This window comes from Schistocerca americana, chromosome 8, assembly GCF_021461395.2.
Source record: "Schistocerca americana isolate TAMUIC-IGC-003095 chromosome 8, iqSchAmer2.1, whole genome shotgun sequence".
Lineage (NCBI taxonomy): Eukaryota > Metazoa > Arthropoda > Insecta > Orthoptera > Acrididae > Schistocerca > Schistocerca americana.
The window spans coordinates 428,459,248-428,483,297 of record NC_060126.1 but is presented as its reverse complement, the minus strand read 5'-3'; the positions used below and the strand labels follow the sequence as shown (position 1 = coordinate 428,483,297).

General features: G+C 44.4%; 1 protein-coding gene across 3 annotated transcripts in view; it reads right to left on the bottom strand.

The window, feature by feature from the left end:
- LOC124546021 (TBC1 domain family member 4) overlaps positions 1–24,050 on the bottom strand; it is an 891,805-nt gene that overhangs the window by 363,826 nt on the left and 503,929 nt on the right. The window contains exon 1 of one of the 3 annotated variants that reach the window (XM_047124991.1): positions 9,153–9,258. The exons of the other annotated variants lie outside the window; for them this stretch is intronic. Within the exon in view, the coding sequence (XP_046980947.1) occupies positions 9,153–9,248 (96 nt within the window). The 5' untranslated portion in view covers positions 9,249–9,258. Of the gene's footprint in view, positions 1–9,152; positions 9,259–24,050 lie in introns of those variants that run through there. 3 annotated transcript variants of the gene reach the window in all.

Sequence of the window (24,050 nt, the reverse complement as noted above, 5' to 3'; positions counted from 1 at the left end):
TTGTATCCTCCTTTGAAGACACTGTCCTTTCCGTTCAATTGCTCTTCCAAGTCCTTTGCTGTCTCTGACAGAATTACAATGTCATCGGCGAACCTCAACGTTTTTATTTCCTCTCCATGGACTTTAATACCTACTCCTAATTTTTCTTTTGTTTCCTTCACTGCTTGCTCAATATACAGATTGAATAACATCTGGGACAGGGTACAACCCTGTCTCACTCCCTTCCCAACCACTGCTTCCCTTTCATGTCCCTCGACTCTTATAACTGCTATATGGTTTATGTACAAATCGTAAAAAGCCTTTCGCTCCCTGTATATTACTCCTGCCACCTTCAAATTTGAGAATATTCCAGTCAACATTGTCAAAAGCTTTCTCTAAGTCTATAAATGCTAGAAATGTAGGTTTGCCTTTCATTAATCTATTTTCTAAGGTAAGTCGTAGGGTTAGTATTGCCTCACGTGTTCCAACATTTCTGCGAATCCAAACTGATCTTCGCCGAGGTCGGCTTCTACCAATTTTTCCATTCGTCTGTAAAGAATTCGCGTTAGTATTTTGCAGCTGTGACTTATTAAACTGATACTTCGGTAATTTTCACATCTGTCAACATCTGCTTTCTTTGGGATTGGAATTATTATATTCTTCTTGAAGTCTGAGGGTGTTTCGCCTGTCTCATACATCTTGCTCACCAGATAGTAGAGTTTTGTCAGGACTGGCTCTCCCAAGGTTGTCAGTAGTTCTAATGGAATGTTGTCTACTCCGGGGGCCTTGTTTCGACTCAGGCCTTTCAGTGCTCTGTCAAACTCTTCACGCAGTATCGTATCTCCCATTTCATCTTCATCTACATCCTCTTCCATTTCCATAACATTGTCCTCAAGTACATCGCCCTTGTATAGACCCTCTATATACTCCTTCCACCTTTCTGCTTTCCCTTCTTTGCTTAGAAGTGGGTTTCCATCTGAGCTCTTGATATTCATAGAAGTGGTTCTCTTTTCTCCAATGGTCTCTTTAATTGTCCTGTAGGCAGTATCTATATTACGCCTAGTGAGATAAGCCTCTACATCCTTACATTTGTCCTCTAGCCATCCCTGCTTAGCCATTTTGCACTTCCTGTCAATCTCATTTTTGAGACGTTTGTATTCCCTTTTGCCTGCTTCATTTAGTGCGTTTTTATATTTTCTCCTTTCATCAATTAAATTCAATATTTCTTCTGTTACCCAAGGATTTCTACTAGCCCTCGTCTTTTTACCTACTTGATCCTCTGCTGCCTTCACTACTTCATCCCTCAGAGCTACCCATTCTTCTTCTACTGTATTTCTTTCCCCCATTCCTGTCAATTGTTCCCATATGCTCTCCCTGAAACTCTGTACAACCTCTGGTTTAGTCAGTTTATCCAGGTCCCATCTCCTTAAATTCCCACCTTTTCGCATTTTCTTCAGTTTTAATCTACAGTTCATAACCAACAGATTGTGGTCAGAGTCCATATCTGCCCCTGGAAATGTCTTACAGTTTAAAACCTGGTTCCTAAATCTCTGTCTTACCATTATATAATCTATCTGATACCTTCTAGTATCTCCAGGATTCTTCCATGTATACAACCTTCTTTTATGATTCTTGAACCAAGTGTTAGCTATGATTAAGTTATACTCTGTGCAAAATTCTAGCATACGGCTTCTTCTTTCATTTCTCTCCCCCAATCCATATTCACCCACTATGTTTCCTTCTCTCCCTTTTCCTACTCTCGAATTCCAGTCACCCATGACTATTAAATTTTCGTCTCCCTTCACTACCTGAATAATTTCTTTTATCTCATCATACATTTCATCAATTTCTTCATCATCTGCAGAGCTAGTTGGCATATAAACTTGTACTACTGTAGTAGGCATGGGCTTCGTGTCTATCTTGGCCACAATAATGCGTTCACTATGCTGTTGATAATAGCTTACCCGCACTCCTATTTTTTTATTCATTATTAAACCTACTCCTGCATTACCACTATTTGATTTTGTATTTATAACCCTGTATTCACCTGACCAAAAGTCTTGTTCCTCCTGCCACCGAAATTCACTAATTCCCACTATATCTAACTTTAACCTATCCATTTCCCTTTTTAAATTTTCTAACCTACCTGCCCGATTAAGGGATCTGACATTCCACGCTCCGATCCGTAGAACGCCAGTTTTCTTTCTCCTGATAACGACGTCCTCCTGAGTAGTCCCCGCCCGGAGATCCGAATGGGGGACTATTTTACCTCCGGAATATTTTACCCAGGAGGACCCCATCATCATTTAATCATACAGTAAAGCTGCATGTCCTCGGGAAAAATTACGGCTGTAGTTTCTCCTTGCTTTCAGCCGTTCGCAGTACCAGCACAGCAAGGCCGTTTTGGTTAGTGTTACAAGGCCAAATCAGTCAATCATCCAGACTGTTGCCCCTGCAAGTACTGAAAAGGCTGCTGTCCCTCTTCAGGAACCACAAGTTTGTCTGGCCTCTCAACAGATACCCCTCCGTTGTGGTTGCACCTACGGTACGGCCATCTGTATCGCTGAGGCACGCAAGCCTCCCCACCAACGGCAAGGTCCATGGCTCATGGGGGTAGGGAAGTGACACATAGTCGCACAAAATGCGCTATACGCATTCCCTACCGCAATGCCGTCTACGCTCGCTAGGGATATTCCGTTATCCCTTACTTCTCCGTCGGTAAGACAGCTTCTCGGCAGACGTGACGTTACTGGTAATATCTCCCCACCTACAATCTGCTCGCACTACTATAATGTTGCCGGCACTGAGCACGATCACGTTCTAACACTAGTTCGGCAGCATCCGCTGCCTGCAAATATCCATCGTCCCCGTCGGTGCCTCAGAGCGTCTGCGTGCTCCCTTTCGTAGCTGCAACGGATGATTAGCACGGCTGCACGCGCTCAAAACTTTTACTGTTGTCTTGCATGTCGGGAACTGCCAGAAGGTGTCCTGAAGAACAATAACTTAAAGTCACAGCTTCGCACCGACAGTTATGTCTGAAACGTGCGGTGCATAAAGCCACTGCCTGTTACGTCTCGTCAGGCTGCAGCCGCGCGACCGCTACGGTCGCAGGTTCGAATCCTGCCTCGGGCATGGATGATAGGTTTAAGTAGTTCTAAGTTCTAGGGGACTGATGACCTCAGCAGTTAAGTTCCATAGTTCTGAGAGCCATTTGAACTATTTTTTTGTTACGTCACGTAGTCTGGATCTATTCCATTAACGGCAGATGACACGTGTTTCGTCGAGCACCGCGTCATGAAAATTATGATCGACAGCTTGCATGTATTGTCATTAAAACAATCCGTCGCGTCGCACTGAAATCTACTCATCCGTTCTGCAAATAAATATTTTTGCTCGTACATAATTGACAAAATCAATTTTTCGTTTCTAATAACGCAAGAACTATGAGGGTTTCACTACTGCACTCTGTTCTTCGCTCTATTAGTTGTTTTATAATGGACACCTTGTTGATGCAACATTTGTCCTTTCTAAAACCATTCCGTTCATATGAAAGAGTGTACTAACAAAAATCAACATAGCACCTATGGACTATGTGAAGCCGTTTGGCAGAATGGATGAAACACTTAGCTTGAACGTGATGGAAGAAAGAGGATACGTGAGGAATATCATACTTCTATTGAAAAATACAAATAAAATAAAAATAAAAAAATACAGACCAAAACGATCTCTTCAGAACGTGGACATTTTTAGTTTACACTGGTTTGAAAACACCATACCACACACAAACACACACTTGTTTATTCGCTGATAACATGTTACTCACAGATGACGATGAAAATACGTGGTCGTGTTGAAAAGCAGTGCCTCCGAATTCTCTGTGTGGACACTCTTCAAGCTTTATTGCTAAAACAAACGATATTAACATTCTACATCTTCATTCTTCATGTCTATGTATTTATTTCTCAACGTAGGGGCCTAGTCACCCTGGTGAGAAACATATTTCTCTCAACGGCAGACCGTTTCGTTGATACTGTCGACCACCGTTCATTCACGACTTCAATGAACTCTGACAGGAGCCCGAACAACAGGTGTAGGTGTGCTAGGGCAGTTACAGAAACATTGAAATGCTGCACTGATAATGGCTCCTTACTAGCCGAAATGTGGATCTGCTTTAATAAAGCTAGAAAAGAAACGACGACTGACTCATGGTCTCTATCATTTCGAAATACAGTCTACTAATTCTTACAGAATACCAGCAACAAAAATAGATTTCAAATGTAATAAAACAAGTAAAAAGGGTTATCTTATTTTGTCTTAAATTTTCTGAGCTATTATGACACCATGGGCTTAGTCGTTCACTTACAAAATGTAAAACTGACGTTTGCGTAAATTTAACCTCACTATTTTGTGAATTTTAACAACATAAAATTAACAGGAAAATCTGTTTGTTTCTCTGGCCTTATTACTACGAAAGTGCTGTGCTGGTGAGGCTTAAAATGAGATCGATTTGTAAAGGCAATTAATGTATGCATAACACTTGCAAAAGTCTTTTCTCTCAATACCCCCACGGGAAAGTTTAAATTGATAACGTTAATTAAACAAACGACTAAGATGGTGGCGTCATAGCCAAGTGAACGGAGACCAGACGGTCTAATATCGCAAATAATACGTGCAGTCGCAAATATTTTTTACAGTGTAGGAGGAAATGCTAAAAATCCTGACCGACGGGGGCAAGTGTCATGGTGGGGTTGCCTTTGCAGGCCACTTCCGTACATTTTTCTTAAATTTGTATCTGTATCTACATGCACATCTACATTCATTTGCAAACCACTGTATGGTGAGTGGGGAGGGGTACCCTGCATCACTACTAGTCATTTCCTTTCTTGTTCGACATGCACATAGAACAAGTCTATACGCCTCCGTATGAGTACTACTTTCTCGTACCTCATCTTCGTGGTCCTTACGCGATATGTACGTTGGCGGCAGCAGAATCGTTCTGCAGTCAGCCTCAAATGCCGGTTCTCTAAACGTTCTCAACACTGTTCCTCGAAAAGAACGTCGCCTTCCCTAAAATTGATTCCCGTTTGTGTTTCCGATGCATCTCCGTAATACTCGCGTGTTTTTCGAACCTACCGGTAACGAACCTAGCAGCTCACCTCTGAATTCCTTCGACGTCTTTTTCTAATCGGAACTGGCACAGATACCAAACACTGGAACAGTACTAAAGAATAGGTCACACCAGCGTCCTATATGCGGTCTCCTTTACAGATGAAACACACTTCCCTGTAATACTTCCAATAAGCCGAAGTCGACCATTCGCCTTTCCTACTGCAACCCTCACATTCTCGTCGCATTTCACATCGTTTAGCAACGTTACGGCCAGATATATAAACGACGTGACTTTGTCAAGCAGGACACAACTAATGCCGTATCGGAACATTGGGGGTTTCCGTTTCCCATCCATTCGCATTAACTTACATTTTTCTACATTTAGAGCTAGCTGCCAACAACTAGAAATTTTGTCGAAATCTTCTTGCAAGCAATAACTCGAAAGCTGCGGGCTAATTCGGAAATGTATTCCAGTACAGAATGAAACTACATTAATTTCCTACGAAAGAGATCATATTCAGTTTTTCTCTAGGACCAACAATTTGCGTACAGAGAGCGGGAAAACTGAATAACGCGCAGACCGCGCATGCGCTGCAGCTTGTATGGTTTTTGTAGACCAATTTGTGGTAGTTTCCCCGACTTCATGGACTGTAAGGGTGCTGTATCAAGTTGTACGACTCGACATGCTCTACAACGCAGTGTTACGTTGGAAGCCAGGAGTCTCCAACTAGGGCTGTTCATAGAATATCGATACCTTTCCGAAAATATCGGTATATATCGGCGATATTTTCTAACCCAATATGTCGATATCAAAACGGCAATCTCGCGTGCCGATACTTTTATTTTATATTATATTATATTTTTTCACAATTTTGGGTACGTATCTGAAGTTGTTCTTTTTAAACTGTAGTAGAAAATAGTTTTACTTTCACTGTGTGAAGGAGTCTTACTACTTTTTGAGCTTTCAACACGACTAATCTTTCTCTCTGTGTGAGGCTAGTATGCCTGGCGCAAAAGAAGTAGTCCGATTTCTCTGGGAAGTGTCGGTGCGAATGAAATAAGATTTCCGATGTGGAGAAATAACACACCAGTTTCGTTAAAAAATTATTTTTAACGCAAGTAGTGTGCTATTTCTTCACATCGACATTATTTGAAAACAGTTGCTGAAAATTATGAACAAAATCTGAATGCCGAAATGGTCTTTGCGTTGGGCGGAGACGTGTGAGGGAAACGCTGACGTAATCGGCGTTTGGTGGTGCGAACAGAAATTGTGGCGTTTAGCTTCACCACTACAGTTATTAGGTCGCTGGCGTCGACAGAAATGAAAACAGGGAAAGCGACATGAGGTCTTCCGGACGAAACAGAACGATGGACCAATTGGACACCTTTTATTGTGCCACTCACACACAATTACCTTTGTCAACAAAGTGGTTATCGCCAAGCGCGAAAGTGCATTGTTTTCGTTTAAGTTCTTGCTGTAAGGAGGATAGGCAGGCTGCTAGCTTGCTGATGTGCAGAATATCTAATAATAAATCAATACTTAAATATACAGCTATGTCTTTACGATTTGCAGCCGATATTTTTATAAGCAGCAACGTCGGTATCTTTCTCCACCAATATATCGACGCTTTTTCTGTGTATCGAGATCCAGTAATGATATTTTTTTAAATATCGATGTATCGGATTCACGATATTTTTAAAAATATTAACAGTCCTACCTCCAACACGCCGCCCACTAGTCGCATACCGCCAAAAGCAAATATCAATGCGGTCCAAAAAATATTTCATTTATGTAAAGTTACGATAAGTTGAATATTTTGAATTTGATACTCGTGCCACACGATTCTAGTGTCTCACTGGTCCGTTCCGTTCTCAACACTGTCGGCAATGCTCTACTTCAATCATCGAGAGTCGCATTCTTTTAACTGGCCAATCCGACACACGCACTGGTCTGTTATCTTACACCTACTTCAGTTGCAACTACGAGAGACTTCGCGATGTACAAAGAAATTAATTTGTGGAAATACAAGGAAATTCTGTTACTTTTCTGCAGTTGTGGTGATGAACATTTTTCACCACTGTGCTGGCGTAAGCTGTCTCCAGCACACGAGTCGATAGTAGGCGCTGGGTCAAGCGCGCCTACCACCAGAGGGTCCAGAGACACACCGACAAGCAACACGCCGCCAACGCCATCTCGCCAGCAAGTACTGACGCCGCCGCCACCGGCCGGAGGGCATCACTGATTCACTCTCACTCCACTGACTCACACTCCAGTTTGGCGTTTGCAGTTCGATCGCAGAGCCGGTGCAATCGTCTCACGCCACGAGAATGCACAGCGATCAGAGCACTGAGACAGAAGTCTGTAACTGCAAGATTACCGATCTTGACTGCAAGAGAACTATTGCTGATGAGCTTGTACCACAACACATGTGCTCTTTCTTCTTTATGTTACAAGAAACTACGCTGGCGGCAGTGATGCTACAACTGTGATTCTGATCGGTAGAAGATGGAAATGCTGATATGGATTGAATTGCAAACGTCTTGTACCTACCATTACCGTAATTCTGGTGGTACCTGCGATGGCCTCCCCCCCCCCCTTTTTTTCCTCAGAATTTGCAGGTAAGCTAAAGGGCTGACAGCCCTGTTGTTTCCATCATACTACACTTAAGTTACATGTACGAAGGTCACTCAAAAGAAATGCACACTACATTTTTTAAAATCCATCTTTTATTCTACATGTTTGAAAGTTTTACAGTGTGTAGATACGTCCTTTAGGAACAATATTTTCATTTCTCCACATAATTTCCATCCCTCTCTACTGCCTTACGCCATCTTGGAACCAGCGTCTGTACAACCGCACGGTAAAATTCTGGACAAACCTGTTGGAGCCACTGTTTGGCAGCGTGCACAAGGGACTCATCTTCTTCAAACGTTGTTCCACGAAGAGAGTCTTTCAGTTTCCCAAAGAGATGATAGTCGCATGGAGCCAGGTTAGGACGTAAGGCGCGTGTTTCAGTGCTGTCCATCCGAGTTTTGTGATCGCTTCCATGGTTTTTTGACTGACATGTGGCCGTGCATTGTCGTGCAACAGCAAAACATCCTGCTTTTGCCGATGTGGTCGAACACGACTCAGTCGAGCTCGAAGTTTCTTCAGTGTCGTCACATATGCATCAGAATTTATGGTGGTTCCACTTGGCATGATGTCCACAAGCAAGAGTCCTTCGGAATCGAGAAACACCGTAGCCAAAACTTTTCCAGCAGAAGGTGTGGTTTTGAATTTTTTTTTCCCTTGGGTGAATTTGCATGATGCCACTCCATTGATTGCCTCTTCGTCTGTGGTGAAAAATGATGGCGCCATGTTTCATCACCTACCACAGTTCTTCCAAGAAATTCATCTCCACCATTCTCGTACTGTTCCAAAAGTTCGCTGCATTAATTTTTTCCACTTTCAGTATTCTGCAAACACTTCCTTCCCCTACCCCAACGTAGCGTGACAATTCGTTCACTGTGATGCGTCTGTCAGCAGTCACCAATTCGTTACCTCCCTGCAAATTGTCTGGAGTGTGTGCAGTACGAGGCCTGCTGCTGCTGCGAGGACAATCCTCAATATTGCCGTGCCAGCTTTCATCACGTAACCTGCTTGCCCACCGACTAACTGTACTGCGATCGACAGCAGCATCTCCGTACACCGTTTTCAACCTCTTGTGGATGTTTCCCACTGTCTCGTTTTCACAGCACAGGATTTCTATGAGAGCACGTTCCTTCTGACGAACGTCAAGTGTAGCAGCTATCTTGAAGACATGCTGTGACGGCGCCACTCACGGAGACAGTTTGAACTAAGTTTGAAAATAAGTGGGAAGGATGTATCTGCACACTGTAAAACTTTCACATATGCAGAATGAAAACGTTTGGAGTGACCCTCGTACATCCACTACCGTGTTCCGTATCCCAGACAACCCCCTCCGCAGGATGTAGGGAACACGAGTGACGTGACGTGATGTGACGTCACGTGAGAGGGGACGTCAGGGGAGGGAATAAGACGGCAGAGGCAGGCAGCCACTCACCGAGACACACTTCCGGAGGCGGCGAGGCTCCTGCGGGATACGGAAGCGCACCACCCGGCCCCCCAACGTGACGGGAGGCTGTGTGTGGACAGCCATGCTGCGGCTGCCTTCTACCGACTATCTGCTAGCGGCTGCAGCCTTCGTCGCCACTGCAGCCACTGCCACACGTACAGGTACCGTCGCGGCGGCCGGGCGGGAGGCGCCGAAGCCCAGCGATCGGCGCCGCTGCCTGGCTTCCCCCACTAATACACCAGGCGAGCTTGCCTGCCTTAAAGCGACCACCGTCGCCCGACACGCAGCTCTCTGCGTTCCCCACTTGTCTCGCCCTCGCGGAAACAGAACCACGCTACTGGGCCCGTTTTGTAACCGGGGTGAACAAGTTGTCAAATGAAACTTCCTGACAGATTAAAACTGTGCCAGACTGAGACTCGAACTCGGGACTTTCCCTTTCGCGGGCAAGTGCTCTACCAACTGAGCTACCCAAGCAAGACTCACGACCCGTCCTCAGAGCTTCAAATCTACCAGTACCTCGTCTGGCAAAGTCCCGAGTTCGAAGCTCGGTCTGGCACACAGTTTTAATCTGTCAGGAAGTTTCATACCAGCGCACACTCCGCTGCAGAGTGAAAATCTTATCCTGTAAACATCCCTAGGCTGTGGCTAAGCCATGTCTCCGCAATATCCTTTCTTCCAGGAGTGCTAGTTCTGCAAGGTTTGCAGAAGAGATTCTGCGAAGTTTGGAAGGTATAAGACGACGTACTGGCAGATTTGAAGCCGTGAGTCGTGCTTGGGTAGCTCGGTAGAGCACTTGCCCGCGAAACTCGAAGTCCCGAGTTCGAGTCTCGGTCCTGCACACAGTTTTAATCTGTCAGGAAGTTTGCCGGCCGGAGTTGCCGAGCGGTTGTAGGCGCTTCAGTGTGGAACCGCGCGACCGCTACGGTCGCAGGTCCGAATCCTGCCTCGGGCATGGATGTGTGTGATGTAATTAGGTTACTTAGGTTTAAGTAGTTCTAAGTTCTAGGGGACTGATGACCTCAGATGTTAAGTCCCATAGTGCTCAGAGCCATTTGAACCATTTTTTTGTCAGGAAGTTTCATATCAGCGCACACTCCGCTGCAGAGTGAAAATCTCATTCTGGAAGTTGTCAAATACTATACTTAAGGACAGGCTAGATAAAATGATATAACATACACTGACGAAAAAACTGATGGCAACTCCAACAAGGAGTTGGGCGACATAAACGAAAGTTGCCAGGCGTGTTTCTAAAAAAAAAAATGTGTGTGAAATCTTATGAGACTTAACTGCTAAGGTCATCAGTCCCTAAGCTTACACACTACTTAACCTAAATTATCCTAAGGACAAACACACACACCCATGCCCGAGGGAAGACTCGAACCTCCGCCGGGACCAGCCGCACAGTCCATGAGTGCTGCGCCTAGACCGCTCGGCTAATCCCGCGCGGCGGCGTGTTTCTACATCTGAAAGTTGATGTCTATACAAAATTTGCGCCAGTCGCGTAACAGTGGCATTAGTAGCACTAAATCAGGTTCGCTTCAAATACACGCTGTAACAGTCGTGAGCGTTGGTTATCTCCGCTGAGATGATGCTGGTGAAGAACGCCTTGAAGGCCACAAATATCCACCGCACTGACTTTAAACCAGGTCGTGTAATATGGCTACGATAAGTTGGGTGTTCCTCCTGCGATACTGCAGAAAGACTTGGCAGGAATGTAGCTACTGTACATGACTCCAGGCAGTTGTGGTCACGGGAATGTACGGTCGCAAGACGATCGGGCTTCGGATGGGCACGTAGCACTGCCGAGAGGGAAGACCATCGTGTTCGGCGTATGGCTCCGGCGCATCGTACTGCATCTGCAGCAGCAATTTGAGCAGCAGCTGGTACCATAGCGACAGAACGAACTGTTAGAAACAGGTTACTTCAAGGACAGCTCCGAGCGATGCGCCCTCTAACGTGCATTCCAGTGGCGCCAAACAACGGCCATTTGAGACTTCTGTGGTCTCAAGGGAGGCCAGGGTGGAGATCTGTTGTGTTTTCTGATAAAAGCCGACTCGGTGCCAGTAATGGCCTTGTGTGTTAGAAGCAGGCCAGTCGAGGGCCTGCAACCGATCTATCTTCGTGCTAGACAAACTGGACCTACACCTGGTGTTACGGTCTGGAGGACGATTTCTTATGACAGTAGGAGCACTTTCGTGGTTATCCCACGGACCCTTACTGCTAATCTGCACGTCAATCTGGTTATTCGATCTGATGTGCTGCCATTAATGAACAGCATTCCAGACGGTGTTTCCCAAAAGGATAAAGCTTGCCCATATACTGTTTTTGTAACGCAGCATGCTCTCCAGAGAGCCGACATGTTCCCTTGGCCTTCTCGATCACCAAATCTGTCTCCCGTCGAGCACATATGTGACATCATCACAACTCCAGCGTAATTCGCAGTCGGGCAGCAGTAGCCGGCCGAGATACAAGCAGCAACAGGGACGTCACCGATTTTCTGACTTTTAGGAGTTCCTAACCAAGAGCGAATTTTATATTATCATCTGTGTGCTTTAATCTACATCTACATCCATACTCCGCAAGCCACCGGACGGTGTGTGGCGGAGGGTACCCTGAGTACCTCTAACGGTTCTCCCTTCTATTCCAGTCTCGTACTGTTCGTGGAAAGAAGGATCGTCGGTATGCTTCTGTGTGGGCTCTAATCTCTCTGATTTTATCCTCATGGCCTCTTTGCGAGATATACGTGGGAGGGAGCAATATACTGCTTGACTCTTCGGTGAAGGTATGTTCCCGAAACTTTAACAAAAGCCCATACCGAGCTGCTGAGCGTCTCTCCTGCAGAGTCTTCCACTGGAGTTTATCTATCATCTCCCTAACGCTTTCGCGGTTACTAAATGATCCTGTAACGAAGCGCGCTGCTCTCCGTTGGTTCCGCTCTATCTCCTCCATCAACCCTATCTGGTACGGATCCCATACCGGTGAGCAGTATTCAAGCAGTGGGCGAACAAATGTACTGTAACCCACTTCCTTTGTTTTCGGATTGCCTTTCCTTAGGATTCTTCCAATGAATGTCAGTCTGGCATCTGCTTTACCGACGATTAATTTTATGTGGTAATTCCATTTTATAACACTCTTAATGCGTACTCCCAGATAATTTATGGAATTAACTGCTTCCAGTTGCTGACCTGTTATTTTGTAGCTAAATGGTAAGGGATCTTTCTTTCTATGTATTCGCAGAACATTACACTTGTCTACATTGAGATTCAATTGCCATTCCCTGCACGATGCGTCAATTCGCTGCAGATGCTTCTGCATTTCAGCACAATCCTCCATCGCTACAACCTCTCGATACACCACAGCATAATCTGCAAAAAGCCTCAGTGAACTTCCGATGTCATCCACAAGGTCATTTATGTATATTGTGAATAGCAACGGTCCTATGACACTGCCCTGCGGCACACCTGAAATCACTCCTACTTCGGAAGACTTCTCTCCATTGAGAATGACATGCTGCGTTCTGTTATCTAGGAACTCTTCAATCCAATCACACAATTGGTCTGATAGTCCATATGCTCTTACTTTCTTCATTAAACGACTGTGGGGAACAGTATCGAACGCCTTGCGGAAGTCAAGAAACACGGCATCTACCTGTGAACCCGTGTCTATGGCCCTCTGAGTCTCGTGGACGAATAGCGCGAGCTGGGTTGCACATGACCATCTTTTTCGAAACCCATGCTGATTCCTACAGGGTAGATTTCTAGTCTCCAGAAAAGTCATTACACTCGAACATAATACGTGTTCCAAAATTCTACAACTGATCGATGTTAGAGATATAGGTCTATAGTTCTGCACATCTGCTCGACGTCCCTTCTTGAAAACGGGGATGACCTGTGCCCTTTTCCAATCCTTTGGAACGCTACGCTCTTCTAGAGACCTACGGTACACCGCTGCAAGAAGGGGGGCAAGTTCCTTCGCGTACTCTGTGTAAAATAGTTTAATTTCTAGAGTTTCTGCGTATTTATTTAATATCCAATAGCCACAGTTCTTGCGTTTTCGTTTGCGTCGGAAAATAAACCGATTTTGTCATATATTACAAGTTCCTAATCAGACGCGAATTATTTAGTTTACCTGAGGGCTTCGGTAGTTAGGTTTTTGAATCTATGCGTATTAATCTAATTTATTAGTTCCTGCGTTTTCGTCAGGGTCTGCTCAGCACGCGCCGATAGTCCGTTTATCTGCATAGTTAAGTTTTCCACGGTCTTTAGTGTGGACAGAGACTGCGACTGTTGTGTGCGGATGCGAGCCGAGTTGGTGACACTTCCCTGTCGGCTTCAGGCTGTGATGGCTTCGGTTGCACAGCTTGAGGCTGCAATGGATGGGCACCACTGTTGCGGGCCGGCCGTGAGGATCCAACGGACGTCCAGCACCTCCGAGTCCTCCGATCGGTCCTTACCGGTGGCCAGCATAGTTACTGCTCGGACTGAGGTTGACCCCTTACCTGTGGTCTAGTGGGAGGTCGCCCTGGGGCGTAGCAGGTGGCGAAAGACCTCTCCGGTTTGTCTGACAAACAGGTTCCAGGTGATGACTGTGGCTGACACTGTCGCTGAGACAGATGCTGTCGCCTGTCCTTTTTCAGAGGAAATCTCTCAGTCTGCAAGATCCGAACAATCACAGAGGGTGGGATTATTGGTAATTGGGTGCTCCAACGTTAGGCGCGTTATGAGGCCTCTTAGGGGCATGGCTGCCAAGAAGGGAAAGAAAACCAATGTGCACTCCGTCTGCATACCGGGTGGGGACATTCCAAATGTGGAACGGGCCCTCCCTGATGCCATGAAGAGCACAGAGTGCAGCCAACTGCAGGTGGTTCCTCACGACGGTGCCAACGATGTGTGTCACTTTGGATCAGAAGAGATTCTCTCTGGTTTCGAGCGGCTAACAGAAGTGGTAAAGGCTGCCAGTCTTGCTTGCAAGATGAAAGCAGAGCTGGCCATTTGCAGCAGGACCGATTGCAGACCTCTGGTACAGAGCCGACTGGAGGGTCAGAATCAGAGGCTCAGACGGTTCTGCCACCGTGTAGGCTGCAGATTCTTCGACTTGCGCCAAAGGGTGGTTGGGTTTCGGGTTCCGCTGAATAGGTCAGGTGTCCACTACACGCAGGAGGCGGCTACACGGGTACCAGGGGCTGTGTGGCGTGGTTCAAATGGCTGTGAGCACTATGGGACTTAACATCTGAGGTCATCAGTCCCCTAGAAATTAGAACTACTTAAACCTAACTAACCTAAGGACATCACACACATCCATGCTCGAGGCAGGATTCGAATCTGCGACCGAGCAGTGGCGCGGTTCCGGACTGAAGCGCCTAGAACGCTCAGCCACAGCGACCGGCCTATGTGGCGTGGACTGGGCGGTTTTTTAGGTTAGAGGGTCTCGCGAAAACACAAGAAGGGCTTCAGTCGCAAAGGGAGCAGGCCGAACACAGGTAGAACGTAGATACAGGAACCATGAGTATAACAGTTGTAAATTGTCGTAGCTGTGTTGGGAAAGTACCAGAGCTCCAAGCGCTAATAGAAAGCATTGATGCTGAAATCGTTATAGGCACTGAAAGCTGGCTAAAGCCGGATTTTTGCGAAGAACCTAACGGTGTTCCGATAGCATAGGCTAAACACGGTTGGCGGTGGCGTGTTTGTTGCTGTTAGAAGCAGTTTATTTGTCGTGAAATTATAGTAGATAGTTCTTGTGAATTACTATGGACAGAGGTCATTGCTGGCAACCGGAATAAAATAAAAATTGGATCCTTTTACCGACCTTCCAATTCAGATGACCAGTTGCTGAAAGGTTCAAGGAAAACTTGAGTTTGATCTCAACCACGTACCCGACTCTTACGATTATAGTTGGTGGCGACTTTAATTTACCCTCGATATGTTGGCGAAAATACATGTTTAATTCCGGAGGTACGCATAAAACATAATCGGAAATTGTGCTAAACGCATTCTCTGAAAATTATTTCGAGCAACTGGTTCATCAGCCCACGCGAATAGTAAACGGTTGTGAAAACAGACTTGACCTCTTTGCAACAAATAATGCTGAGTTAATAACGAGCATCAAAACTGATACAGGGATTAGTGAACACAGGGTTGTCGTAGCCAGAATGAATATTGTAACCCCAAATCCTCCAAAAATAAACGAAAAATATACCTATTAAAAAAAGAAAGAAATTCACTTGACGCCTTCCTGAGAGACAATCTCCATTCCTTCGAAATTAATAATATATGTGTAGCCCAGATGTGGCTTGAATTCAAAGAAAAAATATCGGCGGCAATTGAGAGATTTATACCAAATAAATTAACAAACGACGGAGCTGTTCCTCCTTGGTATAGAAAACGGGTCAGAACACTGTTGCAAAAACAACGAAGCAAACATGCTAAATTGAAACTAACGCAAAATTCCCAAGATTGGCGATCTTTTACAGAAGCTCGAAATTTAGCGCGGACTTCAATGCGAGATGCTTATAATAATTTCCACAACGAAACTTTGTCTCGAAACCTGGCAGAAAATCCAAAGAAATTCTGGTCGTATGTGAGTACGTTAGCGGCAAGAAACAATCAATGCCTTCTCTGCGCGATAGCAATGGAGATACTATCGATGAAAGTGCTGCCAAAGCAAAGTTACTAAAGACAGCCTTCCGAAATGCCTTCACAAAGGAAAACCAAGGAAATATACCAGGATTCGATTCAAGCACAGCAACATGAGTTACGTAGAAGTAAATGTACTCGGAGTTGTGAATCAAGTCTTCTGGTCCAGACTGTATAGCAATTAAGTTCCTTTCAGAGTATGCTGATGCATTAGCTCCATACTTAACAATCATATACAACCGCTCGCTCGACGAAAGATCCGTGCCCAAGACTGGAAAGTTGCACAGGTCACACCAATATTGAAGAAAGGTCGTGGCAGTAATCCACTTAATTACAGGCCCATATCATTAACGTCGATATGCAGCAGGATTCTGGAACATATACTGTGTTCGAACATTATGAATTACCTCGAAGAAAACGGTCCATTGACACACAGTCAACATGGGTTTAGGAAACATCGTACTTGTGAAACACAACTAGCTCTTTATTAGCATGAAGTGACGAGTGCTATTTACAAGGGATTTCAGATCGATTCCGTGTTTCTCGATTTCCGGAAAGCTTTTGACACTGTATCACACAAGCGGCTTGTAGTGAAATTGCTTGCTAATGGAATAGCGTGTCAGTTACGTGACTGGATTTGTAATTTCCTGCTAGAGAGGTCACAATTTGTAGTAATTGACGGAAAGTCATCGAGTAAAACAGAAATGATTCCTGGCGTTCCTCAAGGTAATGTTATAAGCCCTGTGGTGTTCCTCATGTATATGAATGATTTGGGAGACAATCTGAGCAGCCGTCTTAGGTTGTTTGCAGATGACGTTGTCGTTTAGCGACTAATGAAGTCATCTGAAGATCAAAACAAATTGCAAAACGATTTAGAAAAAATCTCTGAATGGTGCGAAAAGTGGCAGTTGACCCTAAGTAACAAAAGTGTGAGGTCATCCACATGAGTGCTAAAAGAAATCCGTTAAACTTTGGTTACACGATAACTCAGTTTAATCTAAAAGCCGTAAATTCAACTAAATATTACAATTACAAACAACTTAAACTGGAAGGAACACACAGAAAATGTTGTGGGGAAGGCTAACCAAAGACCGCACTTTATTGGTAGGACACTTAGAAAATGTAACAGATCTACTAAGGTGACTGCTTCCACTACGCTTGTCCGTCCTCTTATAGAATACTTCTGCGCAGTGTGGGATCCTTACCAGATAGGACTGACGGAGTATATCGAAAAAGTTCAAAGGAGGGCAGCACATTTTGTATTATCGCGAAATATGGGAGAGAGTGTCACTGAAATGATACAGGATTTGGGCTGGATAACATTAAAAGAAAGGCGTTGTTCGTTACGACGGAATCTTCTCACAAAATTTCAGTTGCCAACTTTCTCCTCCGTATGTGTAAATATTTCGTTGACACCGACCTACATATGAAGAAAGGATCACCATGATAAAATAAGGGAAATCAGAGCTCGTACGGAAAGAAAGTTTGTTCTTTCCGCGCGCTATACGAGATTGGAATAATAGATAATTGTGAAGGTGGTTCCATGAACTCTCTGCTAGGCACATAAATGTGATTTGCAGAGTATCCATGTTGCCGTAGATGTAGATTCTCTTACAGCATTAACCGCCCATGTACTGCTGGACCAAGTGCAACAGGTATAGCACTCCATCCCACAAAATGACATCTGTCACGTGAACAACTCAATAATCTGGCGGTCGCACCGGTTGTTAGTGCACCAGCTTTTCACGTTTGCAATAGCTTACCTCGCGCTTACATCATGCTGTGATCTTCTTATCTAAATTACTTAATTATGTTCCCTAGACAAACGTATTCCCGAAATCTCATAACTCGACAGTAACTATGTTTCGATGTTGCGATTTTTTCCCGTCAGAGAAAATGCTCTCAGCAGAGCCCGATCACGCAGCTGTTAAAGTAAGAAAATGAAAATTCATAAGATAACGGCCGTTCATCGACTGGCTAATTGAGACATGGCTCTTCAACGTCGCTACTGCAGTCTGCGCATGATAAAGATGCCAGTCCTGAAATGCTCTTTTTTCTGATGAGACATGACTGAATTTATCGCCGTAGATGAACTAGTAAAACAACTGCCATCTCATACGGCTGATCAAGAGGTTCTGCACGATGTGAAAAGAGGGCGTGGTGTGCAGTTAGTGCAACACGAATCACTGGACCGACTTTTTACGAGCGGATCATTATTTCTGATCAGTACATGAAGCACGTACGGCAATTTTTTGTGCAGAGAACCGACAGCTAATGAAGAGACCAACGGTTATTTAAAATAGGAGAACGTAAGAGCACACATGAACTTTCCATTCATGACGTACTACATGGTGTTAGGTTTTGTTGACAGGACCTATGCGCAGATATTAACACAACAAGTAATTTGATCACGAGTGAGAAGGTTAATATAATTATGTTCCTAATCTATACTTGTAAAATATACGTCTTTACAAGCAGAGAAATTACGCTAGTGTGACACTTTAGTACCTTCGGTTGATAGCGGTATTGACACATAAGGTCTCTGACTTATAATTAAGTCGAAGTACAGTTGTTTGTGAGCTGTCAGTCGTGGTTCGAATGTGACATTTTTCAACTCTTGAAAGGTTGGACGCAGTGTATAACTTTATGGATAGTCTGAACAATGTTTAAATTGTAATACATTGAGTTCAGTAGTCGAGTTCCAAAATATGGCTCTGAGAACTATGGGGCTTAACTTCTAAGGTCATCAGTCCCCTAGAACTTAGAACTACTTAAACCTAAGGACCTCACACACATCCATGCCTGAGGCAGGATTCGAACCTGCGACCGTAGCTGTCGCGCGGTTCCAGACTGTAACGCTTAGAACCGCTCGGCCACCCCGGCCGGCAAACGAATTGGAACATGATGTAAACATCCATACGTACACAATAACTGTTTAATCTTTTAAGTTCTTTATAAGATTCTGTAAGGTGTACAACTTTTGATCGTTGTATTTTTACGAACGCCTGTTTACGTTTGTAACCAAGTGCCAGATGATGGCTAGAAACAACGAAATTAGTAGCAGTAATGAGTTTTAGAGCAGCTGCCGTTGGACCAACATGGTTTCGATAAATGTCCGCAAGCTGCGGGGCACCAACTACTGAAAAGAGTTACATCATTCTTTCGACAACTATTTGACGCTTTTACGTCCACGTACATTAAGGATAGGTGACATAATACTCGAGCCCGTAGGATATAAACGTTCTGAAACGACTATAAACCTATATCACATGGAGCAGTAGAAACATAACACGCATGAGATCACAGTTGCAGTGTAGTTGATTTGTTGCGCAAAACACGGTCCCGCACAGCGCGACCGATAAAGATAAAATTTATCTAGGTTTGAAATTTCAGCTCTTTCGTATATCAGTGTCGTATGCAGCGCTGTCTGCGTCTAATAATAAAACAACCACAACCGGCGGGCACTAGCGCGGACGCGAACATCCACAATAGAATAGGTGGAATCTCTGTCGGAAGCATTGATGTTCTGTCGGGTGCAGGATTGTATCTGGAGACTGCTCTGCTCTGTTACAGACAAGCATTTCCATGCAGAGTTTCCGCTACAGAGCAATGGAACTCCATTACGAACAAAAGGAACAATTCAAATTCATTTGTAGCAGTTTTACGAGCCTCCAACCACGCTCCTGAAATTGTACTAATGATCGTCCAACTATTTGTATGGACGACACTTTAGGAGTCTATACGGTATGGCACGAGCGCTGTAATTAGCCAGAGGACGCGCTCAGAGTCTTGCACAGTGAGAGCGACGACATAAAAAGTTTGTACTGGTGGAATTAATGTCACTGTTATATGTGTCACGGCTGATATGTAACACACGGCACATCAATACTAACGCTTCGTTGCTTCTGCTTTCATTACTAGCTTAGGGGGAAACCAACTTTCACATCTGCGAGTTGGGGTGCATAGGACTGATAACCTTAAGCCATTTACAGATAATAAGGGGCATTCACCACCAACCACTGCACCAAATTTCACCTCTGGTATCGCACAGTCCCAGAAATAGTGCTTTGGATCAAGTCTGAAAACACTTTCTTTCGTCTAAAATCGTGCTGAAACCTAGGCGTTTCGATTTTCTAAGTCTTGAAAACAGATACTAATAGAATGTATTACTAATAATACCTTCTGCCTACTGAGACTGGGTAGACAGAACAGGAAATAAATAATGTATAAATGACCTGGAGTGATCTTGGTAAGCTAAATAGAACTTTCAAAATGAAGTTCGCCATCAGTCTTTATTAGCAGTTTTGTGTTATAACAGTAAGACAGAAAGCATAAAAGAACTAAAGGTTACCCAGTGTGCAACGCAAGATGGGAATTATTAGGAAAGAGAGGGAAATAAACACAAAAGGACCAGGAAAAAAGCCGGCCGGGATGGTTGGTTGGTTGTTTTGGGGAAGGAGACCAGACAGCGTGATCATCGGTCTCATCGGATTAGGGAAGGATGGGGAAGGAAGTCGGCCGTGCCCTTTCAGAGGAACCATCCCGGCATTTGCCTGGAGTGATTTAGGGAAATCACGGAAAACCTAAATCAGGATGGCCGGACGCGGGATTGAACCGTCGTGCTCCCGAATGCGAGTCCAGTGTCTAACCACTGCGCCACCTCGCTCGGTAGGGCCGGGATGGCCGTGCGGTTCTAGGCACTACAGTCTGGAACCGCAGGACCACTACGGTCGCAGGTTCGAATCCTGCCTCGCGCATGGATGTGTGTGATATCCTTAGGTTAGTTAGGTGTAAGTAGTTCTAAGTTCTGGGGGACTGATGACCTTAGAAGTTAAGTCCCATAGTGCTCAGAGCCATTTGAACCAGGAAAAAAACTGTACTAGAACCCGTAATTATGATCGTAATGGAAGAAAAATGAATGTGTTCACTGGTGTAATACACTGAACATTTGGAAAATTTCAGACGTGATACCAGTCTTTTTTAAAACCCAAAGAAACGACTGTGAAAACTATAGAATACTTTGTCTCCGAAAGTTGGCGTATATAGTATTTACAGAAATAATTTATAGCCGTATAAAAACTGTAACAGAGACTGTGCTATTAGATGGACAAAGTGAAGTCTGGAAAGGCTGTTAATGAAATGATTAAACTTTTACCACAATAAGAATTTTAGAGAAACGACGAGAAACCAATAAACAGACACACATAATTTTCATCTTTTGAAAGTATGAGCAGAAGGAAACGGTGGTAGGTTGGTTGGTTGTTTCGGGAAAGGAGACCAGACAGCGAGGTCATCGGTCTCATCGGATTAGGGAACGACGGGGAAGGAAGTCGTCCGTGCCCTTTGAAAGGAACCATCCCGGCATTTGCCTAGAGCGATTTAGGGAAATCACGGAAAACCGAAATCAGGATGGCCGGACGCGGGATTGAACCGTCGTCCTCCCGAATCCGAGTCCAGTGTATAACCAGAAACGGTGGTATGTAATGACTAAAGCTGTACGTCCTATACATCTTATTGAAGCGATAAAAAACTTATACAAGAACAAAAAATAATAATAGAAGTTGACAATAATTAAACTGAAGAAATCACTATCAATAAGGGGGTTAAAAAAGATTGTGGTCTGTCACTAATCTTATTTAACGTGTCTACAGGAATGGTCAATATCCGGGATATGGCAGGACCGATCATTCGGCGCAAAAAGATCTGTTACGGTGAAAATGGGCTCTAAAACACGCACCTTTAAGAGTTGTGAACACTGCTTCATCCTCGATACGGTGAAGGAAATCGCTTCTACTGCAAGCTCTGTGCTTTCCATATTTTAGGACAAGATAGTATGGACAAAAACAAGAAGAAAACTGCCTACCAAACATGGGCTCTAAAGTGCATACCTTAAAGGCTATGACCACTTTTTTTTCTCGTGGAAGAGGTGTGTTTCACAGCAGCGAAGATAGACAAGTGCTCATAGCTCTTAATGTATGGAATTTGGAGCCCGTATTTACTAGACTTTTTAGCTTCGATTAATGATTTCTATCATTTCATGAACACTAACCATTCCTCCAAGGACGCCTTGCAGAAATGATTTGATTAATATCTGCAGACAGGAAGTAAATTTGGGTATTAGGGTCATAGAAACAAGAAATAAATGTGTTAATATCGTTTCGTACGCAGATGATCCTACAAAAAAAGAGTGTATAAATTAGGAAAAAGAAAATATAAGCTTAATGTATCAATAAATAGAACTAAAATCATGATTCATCATGGGAATTACCCCATCCGATCAAAAAGAAAAACAGATAATACCTCACTTCAGCGGGTCTTTAGCTTTACATTTTCACAACGTGATATAAAGCATGATATCGACAAGAACACAGAAAATAATAAATATCAATCAATATACGAACAGATAAGCAAGCCAGCCGAGGTGGCCGAGCGGTTCGAGGCGCTACAGTCTGGAACCGTGCGACCGCTACGGTCGCAGGTTCGAATCCTGCCTCGGGCATGGATGTGTGTAATATCCTTAGGTTGGTTAGGTTTAAGTAGTTCTAAGTTCTAGGGGACTGATGACCTCAGAAGTTAAGTCCCACAATGCTCAGAGCCATTTGAACCATTTGAAAAGATAAGCAAAACACACCAAAACAAAATACGGAAGGACACAAAATTAAAATCTCACAAAATAATGGCTACATCTTTATTGCTGAATGGAAGTGTGTTCGGGATATTTACAAGGTGTTACAAAAAAGTACGGCCAAACTTTCAGGAAACATTCGTCACACACAAAGAAAGAAAATATGTTATGTGGACATGTGTCCGGAAACGCTTACTTTCCATGTTAGAGCTCATACTTCTCTTCAAATAACATTAATCATGGAATGGAAACACACAGCAACAGAACGTACCACATGACTTCAAACACTTTGTTACAGGAAACGTTCAAAATGCCCTCCGTTAGCGAGGATACATGCATCCATCCTCCGTCGCATGGAATCCCTGATGTGCAGATGCAGCCCTGGAGAATGGCGTATGTATCACAGCCGTCCACAATACGAGCACGAAGAGTCTCTACATTTGGTACCGGGGTTGCGTAGGCAAGAGCTTTCAAATGCCCCCATAAATGAAAGTCAAGAGGGTTGAGGTCAGCAGGGCGTGGAGGCCATGGAATTGGTCCGCCTCTACCAATCCATCGGTCACCGAATCTGTTGTTGAGAAGCGTACGAACACTTCGACCGAAATGTGCAAGAGCTTCATCGTGCATGAACCACATGTTGTGTCGTACTTGTAAAGGCACATGTTCTAGCAGCACAGGTAGAGTATCCCGTATGAAATCATGATAACGTGCTCCATTGAGCGTAGGTGGAAGAACATGGGGCCCAATCAAGACATCACCAACAATGCCAGCCCAAACGTACACAGAAAATCTGTGTTGATGACGTGATTACACAAATGCGTGCGGATTCTCGTCAGCCCACACATGTCGACTGTGAAAATTTACAATTTGATCAAGTTGGAATGAAGCCTCATCCGTAAAGAGAACATTTGCACTGAAATGAGGATTGACACATTGTTGGATGAACCATTCGGAGAAGTGTAACCGTGGAGGCCAATCAGCTGCTGATAGTGCCTGCACACGCTGTACATGGCACGGAATCAACTGGTTCTCCCGTAGCACTCTCCATACAGCGACGTGGTCAACGTTACCTTGACAGCAGCAACTTCTCTGACGCTGACATTATTGTTATCGTCAACTGCACGAAGAATTGCCTCGTTCACTGCAGGTGTCCTCGTCGTTCTAGGTCTTCCCCAGTCGCGAGTCATAGGCTGGAATGTTCCGTGCTCCCTAAGACGCCGATCAATTGCTTCGAACGTCTTCCTGTCGGGACACCTTCGTTCTGGAAATCTGTCTCGATGCAAACGTACCGCGCCACGGCTATTTCCCCGTGCCAATCCATACATCAAATGGGCATCTGCCAACTCCGCATTTGTAAACATTGCACTGACTGCAAAACCACGTTCGTGATGAACAATAACCTGTTGATGCTACGTACTGATGTGCTTGATGCTAGTACTGTAGAGGAATGAGTCGCATGTCAGCACAAGCACCGAAGTCAACATTACCTTCCTTCAATTGGCCAACTGGCGGTGAGTCGAGGAAGTACAGTACATACTGACGAAACTAAAATGAGCTCTAACATGGAAAGTAAACGTTGCCGGACACATGTCCACATAACATCTTTTCTTTATTTGTGTGTGAGGAATG